Genomic DNA, 17,245 nt, shown 5'->3' on the forward strand with positions numbered 1-17,245 from the left:
ATAATGCTACTGTATATATGTTTTCAGGGCTGACCATTTGGTATTAGATAAGGAATTGTTGTTCTTCCAGGAGATTATTTCTCTTATTTTCAGCATTCCTTTCTTGCCTATTGTGTACTGCTGAAGCCTAGAGGGCATTCTCCCATGCACTATGGCATGTCTATTGGTGTTGTTTTTGTTCATGTTTATGCAGTCAGGTTGCTGAGTCTGTATGGGTGTAGTTTCTGACATTAGTCAAAGGTAAGATCTGACAGAAAACTCCTTGACGCTCTGGATCTTAAAAATCTTTCCACTTCTTCTTCCTCAATTTTCCTGAGCCTTAGGTGATGAAGAGTTTTATAAATTTTGATCCATGATTCTTTTTTTTTTTTTTTTTTTTTTTTTTTTGGTTCTTTTTTTTTTTTCGGAGCTGGGGACCGAACCCAGGGCCTTGCGCTTCCTAGGTAAGCGCTCTACCACTGAGCTAAATCCCCAGCCCTTGATCCATGATTCTTAAATGGGAATTTAAGAATTTAAGAACTATCTTACAGTTTTGTTTAAAGCTATTACATAATTTTAACAATTACAGACAAAGTTAGTAAATAAAACCTAGAAGTACCACAAAGGGAAGTACAAATAAAACAAAATCCTTGCGTTGGTTGGTATTGCTGTTCTTATGTTCTTATGGGGTTGCAAATCACTTAAGCTGCTGCAAATGTTTCTATAACTTCTCCAATGGGGACCCTGTTCTTAGTTCAATGGTTTGCTGCTAGCATTTACCTCTGGATTTGTCATGTTCTGGCTGAGCCTCTCAGGAGACAGCTATATCAGGCTCCTGTCAGCATGCACTTCTTGGCTTCATCAATGTTGTCTAGGTTTGGTGGCTGTATATATATGGGCTGTATTCCTAGGTGAGGCATGTGAGGCTCTGAATGGCCATTCCTTCAGTCTTGGCTCGAAACTTTGTCTTCATATGTCTTCCTATGAATATTTTTGTTCCCCGTTTTAAGAAGGACCGAAGCATCCATACTTTGGTTGTACCTCTTTTTGAGTTTCATGTGGTCTGTGGATGGTATTTTGGATAATTCGAGCTTTTGGGCTAATATCCACTCATCAGTGAGTGCATACCATGTGTGTTTTTTCTGTGATTGGGTTACCTCACTCAGGATGTTATTTTCTAGTTCCATCCATTTGCCTATGAATTCATGAAGTCATTGTTTTTGATAGTTGAGTAGCACTCCATTGTGTAAATGTACCATATTTTCTGTATCCATTTCTCTGTTGAAGGGCATCTGGGTTCTTTCCAGCTTCTGGCTATTATAAATAAGGCTGCTATGAACAAAGTGGTGCATGTGTCTTTGTTATATGTTGGGGCATCTTTTGGGTATATGCCCAAGAGAGGTATAGCTGGGTCCTCAGGTAGTGCAATGTCCAATTTTCTGAGGAACCTCCAGACTGATTTCCAGAATGGTTGTGCCTGTCGGCAATCCCACCAACAATGGAGGAGTGTTCCTCTTTCTCTACATCCTAGCCAGCATCTGCTGTCGCCAGAGTTTTTGATCTTAGCCATTCTGACTGGTGTGAGGTAGAATCTCAGGGTTGTTTAGATTTGCATTTCCCTTATGACTAAAGATGTTGAACATTTATTTCTTTAGGTGCTTCTCAGCCATTCGGCATTCCTCAGCTGTGAATTCTTTGTTTAGCTCTGAACCCCATTTTTAATAGGGTTATTTGTCTCCCTGCAGTCTAACTTCATGAATTCTTTGTATACTTTGGATATAAGCCCTCTATCAGTTGTAGGCTTGGTAAAGAACTTTTCCCAATCTGTTGGTTGCCATTTTGTCCTAACAACAGTGTCCTTTGCCTTATAGAAGCTCTGTAGTTTTATGAGATTCCATTTGTCAATTCTTGATCTTAGAGCATAATTTTCTCCAGTGCCCATGTGTTCAAGATTCTTCCCCACTTTTTCTTCTATTAGTCAGAGTGTATCTGGTTTGATGTGGAAGTCCTTGATCCACTTGGACTTAGGCTTTGTACAGGGTCACCTATGTTTTTTATCTTCGCCACTCTGACTGCTATGAGATGGAATCTAAGGGTTGTTTTGATTTGCATTTCCTTGATGACTAAGGATGTTGAACATTTCCTTGGGTACTTCTCAGTCATTCGAGATTTCTCAGCTGAGAATTCTTTGTTTAGCTCTGTACCCCATTTTTAAATAGGATTATTTCATTCTCTGGAGTTTAACTTCTTGAGTTCTTTGTATATATTGGACATTAGCCCTCTATTGGATGTAAGACTAGTAAAGCTCTTTTCCCAATCTGTTGGCTGCCATTTTGACCTAATGATAGTGTCCTTTGCCTTACAGAAGCTTTGCAGTTTTATGAGGTTCCGTTTGTCAATTCTTGATCTTAGAGCATAAGCATAAACTGAACTTAGTGTTCAGTTCAGGAAATTTTCCCCAGTTTCCATGTGTTCAATGCTCTTTCCCACTTTTTTTTTTTAAGGAGCTTTTGGGGTTTTACCTTATCTCTGATGGTTGTGTCAATGCCTTCTATGGTATCTTCTGCCCCTGAGACTCTCTTTTCTATGTCTTGCATTTTGTTGGTGTTGTTTGTGTCTCTGACTCCTCATCTCTTTCCTAGGTTTTTTATCTCCAGGGTTGATTCCCTTTGTGCTTTCTTTATTGCTTCTATTTCCATTGTTAAATCCTGAATGGTTTTTAACATTGGAATTAACATCAATTCCTTCACCTGTTTGGTTGTGTTTTTCTGTAATTCTTTAAGGGATTTTTGTGTTTCCTCTTTAAGGGCTTCTACTTGTTTTCCTGTGTTGTCTTGTATTTATGTCCTTCTTACACATCATAAGATGTGACTTTAAATCCAAATCTTGCTTTTCCGGTGTGCTTGGATATCCAGTGCTTGCTTTGGTTGGACAGTTGGGCTCTGTTGATGCCAAGTGGTTTTCATTTCTGTTGCTTAGGTTCCTGTGCTTGCCTCTTGCCATCAGGTCTTCTCTGGTATTAGCTTGTCTTCTTATTGTCTCTGACAGTGGCTTGACCCTCCTGTAAGTCTGCGTGTCAGCATTCCTGTAGACCTGTTTTCTTTCAGCCGGATCTGGGATCAGAGAACTGCTCCTGGGTTTGTGTGTCCTGAAACCTCCAAATCGGTAGCTTGGAGCAGAAAGCACCTGAAGTACGAGAGCTTTCCCACACCACCCCCACTTCGCCCACTGAATACCAATCTCCTGCCTGTTCCTTTCTGGTGGGACAGACTGCTAGCTGGACTGCTTCCCTGAAGACTCTATATCCTGAGGCATACCAGAGGATCAGTTGCACTCAGACAATAACAATTGACATCATATCCTGAAGCATACCAGAAGTACCACTGCACACAGAACATTTGATACCACATCCTGATGCATCCCAGGAGATCTGTTACATCCAGGGCATCTGAAACTACAACCAGAGAAATACCACGAGATACACTGCATCCAGGATACCACAGCTTGAGGGCATCCCGGGAGTTACTCTGTACACAGGGCAACTGGGCAATACACAATCGTCTGAAGACCTCCCAGGGGCACTGTGGCGTGAAGGAAAACTGACCTAAAAGACTGAAAGCCTCCCTGGAATTCTGTTGAACAAAAGGAAACAGAAACCACTAGTCCACTGACCCCCTCCACCTGTCCGCCCAGAGAACAGTTTCACATAGAACAACAGTTTGATTATTCCTCTGAAGACTGAACAGTCTAAAGGCAGGGCAACAAATCAGCAGCTTCTCTGCCCCTCTGAATACCTTCAAGTTGGAAGATCCCTTAGGAGCTATGCTACAGCCACGGCCACAGGCCTACCAGGAGACCTGTTTCAACACAGGGACAAAAAAGGCAGACTCCAGATAGAATCACCCAGACCAGCAAACACTAGGGATAACCAGATGGCAAGAGGCAAGTGCAATGGAAGCTAAGATATGGGGGCATCAGCAGAACTCAGTTCTCCCACCACAGCAAGCCCTGAATACACTAACACATTTGAAAATCAGGAAGTTGACCTAAAATTCTATCTATTTTGTGACCACAATAAAGTCCTTAAAGGAGAATATACATAACTCACTGAAAGAAATCCAGGAAAACACTGGTAAACAGGTAGAAGCCCTTAAGGAGGAAACAAATAAATCCCTTATAGAAATACAGGAAAACACAATCAAACAGCTGAAGAATTGAACAAAGAAGCCCAAGACCTAAAAGTGGAAGTAGAAACAATAAAGAAAACACAAATGGAGGCAACCCTGGAAACGGAAAACCCAGGAAAGAGGTCAGAACAATAGATGCAAGCATTAACAACAGAATACAGGAGAGAAAAGAGAGAATCTCAGGTGTAGAAAATGCTGTAGAAGACTGACAAAACTGTCAAAAAAAATTCAAAACATAAAACTCCTAAACATCCGGAAAATTCAAGACACAATGAAAAGACGAAATGCAAGAATAATTGGAGTAGAGGAGAATGAAGATTCCTAGCTCAAAGGACCTGAAAACGTCTTCACCAAAATCAGAGAAGAAAACTTCCTTAACCTAAAGAAAGAAATGGCCATAAAGGTACAAGAAACCTACAGAACACCAAACAAATGGATCCAGAAAAGAAATCTTCTCGTCATATAATAATCAAAATACTAAAGGCAAAGAACAAAGAAAGAATATTATAAGATGCAAGGGAAAAGGCAGACCTTTCAGAATCACACCAGACTTCTCAACAGAGACTATGAAAGCCAGAAGAGCCTAGTGAGATGTCATGCATACTTCAAGAGAACACAAATGCCAGCCCAGGCTACTATACCCAGCAAAATTCAATCAACCTAAATGGAGAAACCAAAATATTCCAGGACAAAACCAAGTTCAAATAGTATCTACCTACTTTTATGTCAATCCAGCCCTTCAGAGCATCCTGGAAGGAAAACTTTAAAAACAAGGAAGACACCTACACCAAAGAAAAGACAAAATATTAAGCATCTCACAAGAAAGTCAAAAGGAGAGAACCACAAGCACTTAGAGCTACTCACAAAAACAAACATATCGGGAACCAACAGTCATCTATTTTAACATTTCTCAATGTTAACAGACTCAACTCACCTATAAAAAGACATAAGCTAACAGACTAGATAAGCAAACAAGATCCAGCATCTTGCTGCATACAAGAAACACACTTCAATAACAAAGATAAACACTACCTCAGATTAAAAGGATGGAAAAGGGTTTTCCAAGCAAATGGTCCCAAGAAAGAAGCTGGAGTTGTCATCCTAATAGCCAATAAAATAGACTTTCAATCAAAAGTTATCAATCGTGATGAGGAAGAACACTTCATATTCATCAAAGGGGAAAATCTACCAAGAAAATGTTTCAATTCTGAACATCTATGCCCCAAATGCAAGGGTATCCATGTTCGTAAAAGAAACTTTACTAAAGCTCAAAACACACATTGAACCCCACACTATAATAGTAGGAGACTTGAACACTCTACTTTCATCAATGGACAGGTCATTGAAACAGACACTAAACAGAGACATGGTGAAACTAATAAAGGTTATAAAACAAAGGGATTTAACAGATATCTACAGAACATTTTACCCTAAAAGAAAAGAATACACCTTCTTTTCAGCACTTCAAGGTACCTTCTCCAAAACTGACCATATAATTTGTCAGAAAACAACGCACAACAGATACAGGAAGATTGAGGTAAACCCATGCATCTTATCAGACCATCATGGCCTAAAGCTGGTCTTTAGTAACAGCAAAAGGAACAGAAAACCCCCACACACGTGGAAACTGAACAACTGTCTACTCAAGGATAATTGGGTCAGAGATGACATAAAGAAAGAAATAAAAGACTTCTTAGAATTTAATGAAAATGTTGATACGTCATATCCAAACACAATGAAAGCAGTGATAAGAAGAAAATTTATAGCTCTAAGTGTACTGGTAAAGAAACTGGAAAGATCTGATACTAGCAACTTAGCAGCACACCTATGCGCTCTAGAACAAAAAGAAGCAAACTCACCCAAGAAGAGTAGAAGGCAGGAAACAGTCAAATTCAGGGCTAAAATCAACCAAATAGAAACTAAAAGAACAATACAAAGAATCAACAAAACCAAAAGATGGTTCTGTGAGAGAATCAAAAATATAGATAAATCCCTAGCCAAACTAACTAAAGGGGCCAGAGTCAGTATCCAAATTAACAAAATCAGAAAAGAATAGAGAGACATAAAAACAGAAACTGAGGAAATTCAAAAAATCATCAGACCCTACTATAAAAGTCTATACTCAATGAAGCTAGAAAATCTAGATAAAACAGATGGTTTTCTGGACAGATACCACATACCCAAGTTAAATCAAGAGCAGGTAAACTATCTATACAGACCTATATCCCATAAAGAAATAGAAGAAGTCATTAAAAATGTCTCAACCAGAAAGAGCCCAGGGCCAGAAAACCTGATACCAATATTCCTCAAACTATTCCATAAAATAGAAACAGAATGAATACTACCTAATTCATTCTACAAAGCCACAATAACTCTAATACCTAAATCACACAAGGACCCTAACAAAAAAGAGAACGTCAGACCAATCTTGATTATGTATATCGATGCAAAATCACTCAATAAAATTGTTGCAAACCAAATCCAAGAACACATCAAAACCACGATTTACCATGACCAAGTAGGCTTCATCCCAGGGATGCAAGGTTGGCTCAATAAATGAAAATCAAATGATATAATCCACTATATAAACAAACGCAAAGACAAAAACCATATGATCATCTCTTTAGATGCAGAAGAAGCATTTGACAAAACATAACATACCTAAAAATTTTACTGCAAACCAACAGCCAATATTAAATAAAATGGAGAGATACTTGAAGCAATCCCACTAAAACTGGGGACAAGACAGGAATGCCCACTCTCCCCGTAGCTATAAATATAGTATTTGAAGTGCTAGCTATAACAACAAAACACAAGAAAAAGAGATCAAGAGGATACAAATGTGCAAAGAATTAAAGGTATCACTATTTGCTGATGATATGCTAGTATTCACAAGTGACCCTAATAATTTTACCAGACACATTCTCCAGCTGATAAACAACTTCAGCAAAGTGGCTGGATATGAAATTAACTCAAATAAATCAGTAGCCTTCCTTTATACAAATAATAAACGAGCTGGGAAGGAAATTATGGAAACAACTCCCTTCACAACAGCCACAGAGAATATAAAATATCTTGGGCTAACTCTAACCAAAAAAGTGAAAGATATTTATAATAAAAACTTAAAATCTCTCAAGAAAGAAATCAAAGAAGATCTCAGAAAATGGAGAGATCTCCCAAGCTCATGGATCAGGAGTCAATAACATAGTAAAAATGGCCATCCTACCAAAGGCAATCTACAAATTCAATGCAATCCCCATAAAATTCCCAACACAATTCTTCAAAGCAATTTTAAAATTCATCTGGAAAGGCAAAAGACCCAGAATGGAGAAAACTATTCTTAATAATAAAAGAGTGGCTGGAGAAATCACCATACCTTATCTCAAGCTCGACTACAGAGCAATATTGATAAAACTACTTGGTACTGGTACAGAGACAGATAGGTTGATCAGTGGAATGGAACTGAAGACCCAGAAATAAAACCACATACTTATGCACATGTGATCTTTGACAAAGAAGTCGAAAATACACAATGGAAAAAAGAAAGCATCTTCAATAAACGGTGCTGGTCTAACTGGATGTCTGTATGTAGAGAAAGAAAATAGACCCATATTTGTCATCATGCACAAAGCTCAAGTCCAAGTGGATCAAGGACCTCAATGTAAAACCAGATGCACTCAATCTAACAGAAGAGAAAGTGAGAACGAGACGTGAACTTATTGGCAGAGAGGGAAATTTCCTAAACAAAACCCCAATGGTTCACACTCCAAGATCAAGAATTGATAAATGGGACCTCAGTAAACTGGAAAGCTTTTATAAGGCAAGGGACACAGTCAATAAGATGAATCGACAACCTACAGATTGGGGAAAAAAATCTTTACTAACTCCATATCCAAGAGAGGACTAATATTCAAAATATATAAAGACCTCAAGAGGCTAACCACCAAATCTCAAACAACCCAATCAAAAAATGCGGTATAGACCTAAACTAAACCAAGAATTCACAACAGAGGAATCTCAAATGGCCGAGAAGCACCTAAAGAAATGTTCAAAGTCCTTAGAGATCAGAGAAATGCAAATCCAAACAACTCTGAGATTTGACATTACACCAATCAGAAAGGCTAAGATCAAAACTTAAGGTGACAACACATGTTGGCGAAGATGTGGAGGAAGAGGAACACTCCTTCATTGCCGGTGGAATTACAAACTGGTACAACCACTCTGGAAATCAATTTGGAGGTTCCTCAGAAAACTGGAAATAGATCTACCAATACCACTCGTGGGAATATACCCAAAAGATGCCTCACCATGCCTCAGGGAGCGTTCCACTATGTTCACAGCAGTCTTAATTGTGATAGCCAGAAGCTAGAGGCATCCTACGACAGAATGGATTCAAAAAATGTGGGGGAGGGAGATAAAGGGGGAGAGGGGAATCTGATCTGGTATTGGGTGGGGGAAAAAGACTGAAGGCCTGAGTGCCAATAGAAAGAATGGAAACTTTGGGAGGAAAGAAGTTGGGAGGACCCTCCAGAATGTACCAGAGTCCAGGGAAGTGAGAGACTCTCAGGACTCAAAGGGGTGGAGGACCTTAGATGAAATGCCCTACAGTGGGGAGAGCGAACTTGTTGAGCCCATCTCCCGCAGAAAGACAGGGCATCAAGTAAGGGATGGGGTTGCTATCCCACAGCAAAACTGACCCAGAATTCTTCTTGAGTGGATGAAATGCAGGGATGGAAATGGAGAAGAGTCTGAGGAAAAGAGGGCCCGGTGACAGGCATAGGCATAAAGTGGGATCCAGCTCAAGGGGAGGACCCAAGGCCTGACACCATGACTGAGGCTCTGCAGAATTCACAAAAAGGGACCGATCATGAGTGCCCTCCAAAAGACCCAACTCAAAGAGTCAGCTGCAGATAGGTGCATCCAACCAATGAATCGAAGCTTCTTACCTCTCTGCTGAATTAGGGAAAAGTTGAAGGAAGCTGAGGAAAATGGCAACCCTGCAGGAGGACCAGCAGTCTCAATTATCCTGTACCCTGGAGATCTCTCAGACCCTGGATCACCAACCAGACAGCATACACCAGCTGAGATGAGGCCCCCAACACATATATAGCATTGGACTCCAGGTCTGGGTTCAGTCAAAGAAGATGCACTTAACCCTCAAGAGGCTGGAGGCCCCAGGGGGTTTAGAGATCTGGTGGGGTTGGGGGTGGGGACATCATCATGGAGACAAGGGGTGGGGTGTTGGGGAGGTGGATGTGCGCAGCAATGAGGTATAGGATGCTAACAGTGGGAAGGTAGACCAGGAAGGGAATAAAATCTGGAGTGTAAAAATGAGCAACAACAACAAAAAGAATGACTTTCAATCATGGGTGGCAAGTACTAGAAAACCTACTGAAACTAATTTACCATGACAATTACCAGCATATAGAATGGCAATAAAGGCCAAAAAGTTTTGAGATAAATCCAGAAAATCAGGCATCACCAAGGGTTCAGACATTTTGTGTTCATTTGTTTGTGACCCAGTTCTGTTCTTTACTAGGTTGACCTGGAACTTATATTTCTTGTGTTTCAGTCTTCAGGAGTTCTGGAACTATAGTCACCTATATGTAGGGCTATGCTAAGTATCTAGATTCTATCTTAACATTCTGCTTGTCTTTTTAAGTGTAAGACTATTCATGATCAAAGAATAAGTACTAGTAAAAAATTACTTTGTAATCTTATCTAGAGAGGCAAGTCTCATTTAAGAATGAGGAAGAAATATCTTAACGCATATTTCCTATTATGTCCCAATGATCTCATCACATGCTCATTCCCAGGGCAATCATTGTCAAGGATGACTTTTTCCATAGTTCAAATAGATACGTCCCACAAACTAACATCAAATTTCTGACATACTGCTTACCAGGAAAAGGTGAGTATAGAAAAAGGAAATTATGTGTACTCTTAGAAGATTCAAAGAACGTCTATAATTTCTGCTTGTTTAACAAATATGAAATGAGAGCCCATGTGCTAGGCTCTGTGTAAGGTGACTGGAGCATAATTATATAAAAGACAAAGTCAAAAGTGAAAATTACTCTAGGTCTCTGGCATTCTGTACAATTGACAGGTGCTGGTACCCACTGAAGTGGTGATCATGAACCCCCAAGCTGGTGCTAATCCTGGGTCAGTCATACATTTTCCACTTATGTACTAGGAGTTCCCGCTGGAGTTTGATTCGTATTCAAGAACTTGAGAATTGGTATTACATGACAAAGAAGGAAGAAGGGGGAACAGGACAGGATTATTTCTAAATCTTAGAAATATTTTTTCTTTCCCAAAAGTAGAAAAAGTTACCTCAAATTTATGATATACATTCTATGCTACTTATTATAGTGTGACAGTAAAGTAAGTAAAACTACATTTAGCAGACATTGCTAAAACATTTATGTTAAAGTAAACACTGAAAAGAAAACAAGTTTACACTTAAGCTTCTTTCAAACTACACCAACAGTTTTAGCTACTTAAGAAATTGAGAATAAATGCCTTAAAGATACCAGTCTCATGTTTCTAATTATTACATTTTCAAAACTAGAACTCAATTTTAATAAAAAATAGTTAGTCCTTGGTTTCTGTAAGTTCTAAATCCATGGATCCAACATGATGGCTATATTCAATCTCTACTGAAAATGTACAGGCTTGTAGTTATTATTCCATAGAGTGTAACACCTCGTTATGAATATTTACATCCTTGTAGGCATTGTAATAATGTAGAGATCATTTAACATATATAAGAAGATAGACATAGATGACATAACAATTCTATGCTATTTTACATGAAGGGCTTGAGAGTACAGCATCTGTGAACTTTGGCATCTAAGGGGGAACTCTTCATTTGGTACTTCATAAAAAGAAACTCAAAAATGTCTAATAGGTATTTTACTTACCTCTAAGAGAAAATCCCCTAAATACTGAATTGGATAAAACGGAGCCTTAAAGTTTTCTTGTTCTCTCTCAGCACTGATTCTTGCATTACTGGCAATCACATGGGTTATACCACTAGGAGAACTTCTTGGTAAAATGACATTTGCCTTTCCAGCTTCCAAAACTCTAAATAAAAATGTAGATGATTAAAAGAAAGAAAGAAAGAAAGAAAGAAAGAAAGAAAGAAAGGAAGGAAGGAAGGAAAAGAAAAGAAAGAAAGAGAGAAAGAAAGAAAGGAGAAAAGCAAAGCATTAGAGAAATTGAGTTCATTCAGTCAATTACTAATTACTTCCTTAGGGATAGGAATAAAATTTCTTGGAAAAAAGGTCATTCCTTTAAGTCACTGAGTACTATGAAAAGTTAATACCCATAATAATTTCTTAAAACCTCAGATGTCTAGAACAAATATTTAAGAATCTCGTATCTTTCTGTTTCTTCATATTAGACCATTTTTAAAAAATGAAGCATGAATACTGAAGAGTTTGACAAAAACAAGTCACAGCAATAAACTAAAACAAAAAGTTTAAGAAAACAGCCATCCAGGAAGACAAAATATACCTCCAAGGAAATCCTTGTGAGCCTCAAACACACATGCACGCACGCACACACTAGATACCAAGACTCTACTTACTAAAAGTCCTTTAAATGTCTAGGCTTTGGCTAGGGTTTCTGGCATATATTAAAATCACAGAATTTGAAGAGGCAGAGGCAGAGAAGCCTAAATTTGAAGTCACCCTGAGGTGTAATGAATAAATTCTAAGCCAATCTGGGATATGACTGAGATCCTGTTTCACCATACAAAACAAAACAAAACAAAACAAAACAAAACAAAACAAAACAAAACATAAAGAACAAAAAAACCACTTATACTTATATTAAGAAACAGTTTTACATAGGACTCAGAAGACAATTACACATAGAAACATACACATTCAAATATGAATTACTGTTTTTGTTTCTGTTTAGGAATTACAAAACAACAAAAGGCATCTCTAGAGTCACACCTTTCTTGAATATATGATAGAATCAAGGTATTATGCTAATCAAGAGTGATAAGTTCTGTTATAGACAGTAACTATTTCACTTTTGCAGAATAAAATAAGAAAAGAAAAAGAACAGAAGAAAACATGACAATGAGTTACGCTTTAAAGAAATTTAATGGCAAAGTATAGCTAGTATGACAGTTCATTACACTGGCAATTTATCACAAGGGAATATGTCTTTACTTCCATATTCTTAGTCACAGAACTTTCAGGAAAAAGGTAAGTCACAAAGAAGGATAAGTTAGAATAAAGAGAAACTGCGTAGGTAGATGTAGTGGAACAGGGACTACTGTCTGCCAATAGGCACAAAAATCAGATTAAAAAAAAATGACACAAATACCTCTAGACTACTGGAAAATGATAAAGCTTCTGCCTGACTGGAAAACTAGGCTGCTGCTTTTCTATGAAGAGTAGAAAGAAACCTTACTTGCTTTTAAAGAATTGGTAGGAACCCCAATTGCTTTACACCCTGATAAAAGAGCCATTGATTTTAAAACCAAGTAGAAGCTAGGAGGAACCAAAGCCACTTGGTTCAGGATCACACATCAATCTACAAGCAGCGATGTACTATTTCAGGGAAGACTAGAAGGTCTCTCTTGCCATTGAGAGAAGATAGAATCTGACTGTAATGTAAGCAATGGCCGGAGGATGAACCTGATGCAAAAATCCTTTGTGAAGGCTCCAACAACAGGAATCAGCAATTGAGACGTTGCTTATCACTGAAGCCTACCCAGCAAATGAAGAATTTACTCTTCTAGGGTAGTCAGCTATAATATAGGAGAAAAGCATAAAGGGAATCTTACTATGATGTGGTAGCACCCAAGTGATTGCTTAGAGCAGTGGTTCTCAACCACTGAACTGCAGGAGGCTAAACAGTTCTTGCACAGTGGTTGCATATTAGATACCCTGCATATCAGATATTTATATTAAAATTCATAACGCTAGCAAAATCAGTTAGGAAGTGGTAACAAAATAATTCTGTAGCTGGGGTCACCACAAAACAAAGAAATTATATTAAAGGGTCACAGAATTAGGAAGGCTGAGAACCACTGGCTTATAGGCTAAAGTTTATTATATATAGCACTATAAAATCTACACACTGCCCAACTGAAGAGATTATCACAATCACACACACTAATGGGCTTACAGACGATGTAGACCCACTGTGGGATTAGCCACACACAAACACACATGACTAAGGGGAGATATTATTCACATAATATGTGGGATAATACAAAGTGCAGTTCACCGTCACCCTGTAATAGCCATATTTCCATTATCTGGGAATTCTGCCTTTTGGTTTAGACACAACTTCTCTGTTTCTTTTGGACACTCTCAAGCAAAATTTTTTTGCCAGGAACCATAAATTCCCACATAGGGCTGGGACTCAGGTGGTTTTCACTATCCTTCCTGTCCTCTACTTTGATCTCTTCAGCCTCACATGTAGTCCTGTAACAGCCTGTTTGCAGGTACACTTCCTATTTACCCAACTTAATTCAATGAAGCAATAACCTCTTGGTACAGACCTGATGTCTATAGAGTTTGACTGCTGTAAACAGACACTATAACCAAGGCAAGTCTTATAAGGGACAACACTTAATTGGGGTTGGCTAATAAGGTCAGAATTTCAGTCCCTTATCATCAAGGTGGGAACACAGCAACCCCCGGGCAGGCGTGACGGAGGTGGAGCAGAGAGTTCTTTATCTTCATCTGAAGGTTCATAGCAGAATACTGGCTTCCAGGCAGTTAGGATGTGGGTCTTATAGCACAAATCCACAGCGAACACCTACTCTAACAGGGCCACACCTTCTAACGGTGCCACTCCCTGGGCCAAGGGTCTCCTGACCTCAAACATCCAAGTTCCTTCACACATATTTCTATCCTACCACAGTCTACTTTCAGGAGCCCCTTTTCCTATCAACTTCCCACTACTTTGACACCCAGCCACACCTCTTGATGTGGACACCATCCCCTTAACTCTTTTGAACCGTCCATGGCTGTTTTTTCTTCTAACCCATTACTTTTCCTCCTCGGCCACCCACTGGTATACTCTACCACTGACTCCAGATCTAATGCCTAGGATCCTGGTAGGACAACAGTAACCAAAGAATAGAACACCAGTCCAAGACCAGGTAACACTTGTTAATCATAACTCCAGATGACTAGGCCCTCAACACAAAAACACACAGATGAAGAGCAAAGATGACATACCCCATCACCACCAAATGGACTCATAAATCCAACAACAGAAGGCCCTGAGAAATTCAATATATCCGAAATGCAAAAAAAAAAAAAAAAAAGAATTTCAAAAGAGCAATTATAAATATGTTCAAGGACCTTAAACAGAATATGAATAAGTCACATACTAAAGAACATGAAAACAGAGATATATATGATTGAATGAAAGAGAGAAAACAAGATACTAATAATCTTAGAACAAAAAGAAAAGGAGAGAATCTCATACACATAAATGCAACAAACATAAATATCTGTCTTTAGTATCTCTTGAAAGACCCTCAGATGGAGGAGACTCTCATTCCAATCCTGAGGACGACACCACCCCACACACAGGACTCAGAACTCGATGCAAAAGCAAGAGGTTTACTCGGGATACCAGTGCACTGAGGCTTGACACAGTCCTCACACAGGAGGGATGTGAAGAGCCCTGGACAGCAGAAATATACAGTTTGTATAGATACAAGGTCATAGCAATATCAGCACAGCTTGGCAAATGTTTCCCGCCCTGTAGTTCCCAGAATGACACAATCAATACCATCTGTTCTTATGGCCAGCCGACTTCCTGGAAAGTGGGTGGGAATGTACTTTCTGGTCTATGGTCTAACTATGGCCAACTTAAAATTTTTCACTCTTAAGAGATGGCTGCGCTGATATCAAGCGTAGATCTTTCATTTCAATATCAATTGTGATGGTTTACATATGCTTGGCCCAGGAAGTAGCACTATTAGAAGGTGTGGCCTTGTTGGAGGAAGTGTGTCTATGATGGTTTGCATATGCATGGTCCAGGGAGTGACACTATTAGAAGGTGTGGCCTTGTTGGAGGAAGTGTGTCTATGATGGTTTGCATATGCATGGCCCAGGGAGTGACACTATTAGAAGGTGTGGCCTTGTTGGAGGAAGTGTGTCTATGATGGTTTGCATATGCATGGTCCAGGGAGTGACACTATTAGAAGGTGTGGCCTTGTTGGAGGAAGTGTGTCTATGATGGTTTGCATATGCATGGCCCAGGGAGTGACACTATTAGAAGGTGTGGCCTTGTTGGAGGAAGTGTGTCTATGATGGTTTGCATTTGCATGGCCCAGGGAGTGACACTATTAGAAGGTGTGGCCTTGTTGGAGGAAGTGTGTCTATGATGGTTTGCATATGCATGGTCCAGGGAGTGACACTATTAGAAGGTGTGGCCTTGTTGGAGGAAGTGTGTCTATGATGGTTTGCATATGCATGGTCCAGGGAGTGACACTATTAGAAGGTGTGGCCTTGTTGGAGGAAGTGTGTCTATGATGGTTTGCATATGCATGGTCCAGGGAGTGACACTATTAGAAGGTGTGGCCTTGTTGGAGGAAGTGTGTCTATGATGGTTTGCATATGCATGGTCCAGGGAGTGACACTATTAGAAGGTGTGGCCTTGTTGGAGGAAGTGTGTCTATGATGGTTTGCATATGCATGGTCCAGGGAGTGACACTATTAGAAGGTGTGGCCTTGTTGGAGGAAGTGTGTCTATGATGGTTTACATATGCATGGTCCAGGGAGTGACACTATTAGAAGGTGTGGCCTTGTTGGAGGAAGTGTGTCTATGATGGTTTGCATATGCATGGTCCAGGGAGTGACACTATTAGAAGGTGTGGCCTTGTTGGAGGAAGTGTGTCTATGATGGTTTGCATATGCATGGTCCAGGGAGTGACACTATTAGAAGGTGTGGCCTTGTTGGAGGAAGTGTGTCTATGATGGTTTGCATATGCATGGCCCAGGGAGTGACACTATTAGAAGGTGTGGCCTTGTTGGAGGAAGTGTGTCTATGATGGTTTGCATTTGCATGGCCCAGGGAGTGACACTATTAGAAGGTGTGGCCTTGTTGGAGGAAGTGTGTCTATGATGGTTTGCATATGCATGGTCCAGGGAGTGACACTATTAGAAGGTGTGGCCTTGTTGGAGGAAGTGTGTCTATGATGGTTTGCATTTGCATGGCCCAGGGAGTGACACTATTAGAAGGTGTGGCCTTGTTGGAGGAAGTGTGTCTATGATGGTTTGCATATGCATGGTCCAGGGAGTGACACTATTAGAAGGTGTGGCCTTGTTGGAGGAAGTGTGTCTATGATGGTTTGCATATGCATGGTCCAGGGAGTGACACTATTAGAAGGTGTGGCCTTGTTGGAGGAAGTGTGTCTATGATGGTTTGCATATGCATGGTCCAGGGAGTGACACTATTAGAAGGTGTGGCCTTGTTGGAGGAAGTGTGTCTATGATGGTTTGCATATGCATGGTCCAGGGAGTGACACTATTAGAAGGTGTGGCCTTGTTGGAGGAAGTGTGTCTATGATGGTTTGCATATGCATGGTCCAGGGAGTGACACTATTAGAAGGTGTGGCCTTGTTGGAGGAAGTGTGTCTATGATGGTTTACATATGCATGGTCCAGGGAGTGACACTATTAGAAGGTGTGGCCTTGTTGGAGGAAGTGTGTCTATGATGGTTTGCATATGCATGGTCCAGGGAGTGACACTATTAGAAGGTGTGGCCTTGTTGGAGGAAGTGTGTCTATGATGGTTTGCATATGCATGGTCCAGGGAGTGACACTATTAGAAGGTGTGGCCTTGTTGGAGGAAGTGTGTCTATGATGGTTTGCATATGCATGGCCCAGGGAGTGACACTATTAGAAGGTGTGGCCTTGTTGGAGGAAGTGTGTCTATGATGGTTTGCATATGCATGGCCCAGGGAGTGACACTATTAGAAGGTGTGGCCTTGTTGGAGGAAGTGTGTCTATGATGGTTTGCATATGCATGGCCCAGGGAGTGACACTATTAGAAGGTGTGGCCTTGTTGGAGGAAGTGTGTCTATGATGG

General features: G+C 40.0%; 1 protein-coding gene across 4 annotated transcripts in view; it reads right to left on the reverse strand.

The window, feature by feature from the left end:
- Positions 1–17,245, reverse strand: part of Slf1 (SMC5-SMC6 complex localization factor 1) — a 107,476-nt gene that overhangs the window by 67,968 nt on the left and 22,263 nt on the right. For 3 of the 4 annotated variants that reach the window (XR_010063587.1, NM_001106400.1, XM_063281459.1), the window contains exon 5: positions 11,090–11,252. The exons of the other annotated variant lie outside the window; for it this stretch is intronic. Coding sequence is in view for 2 of the 3 variants with exons in the window: in NM_001106400.1 (NP_001099870.1) it covers positions 11,090–11,252 (163 nt within the window). In the remaining variant the exon portion in view is untranslated. The remainder of the gene's footprint in view (positions 1–11,089; positions 11,253–17,245) is intronic. 4 annotated transcript variants of the gene reach the window in all.

This window comes from Rattus norvegicus, chromosome 2 (genome assembly GCF_036323735.1).
Source record: "Rattus norvegicus strain BN/NHsdMcwi chromosome 2, GRCr8, whole genome shotgun sequence".
Taxonomy (NCBI): Eukaryota; Metazoa; Chordata; class Mammalia; order Rodentia; family Muridae; genus Rattus; species Rattus norvegicus.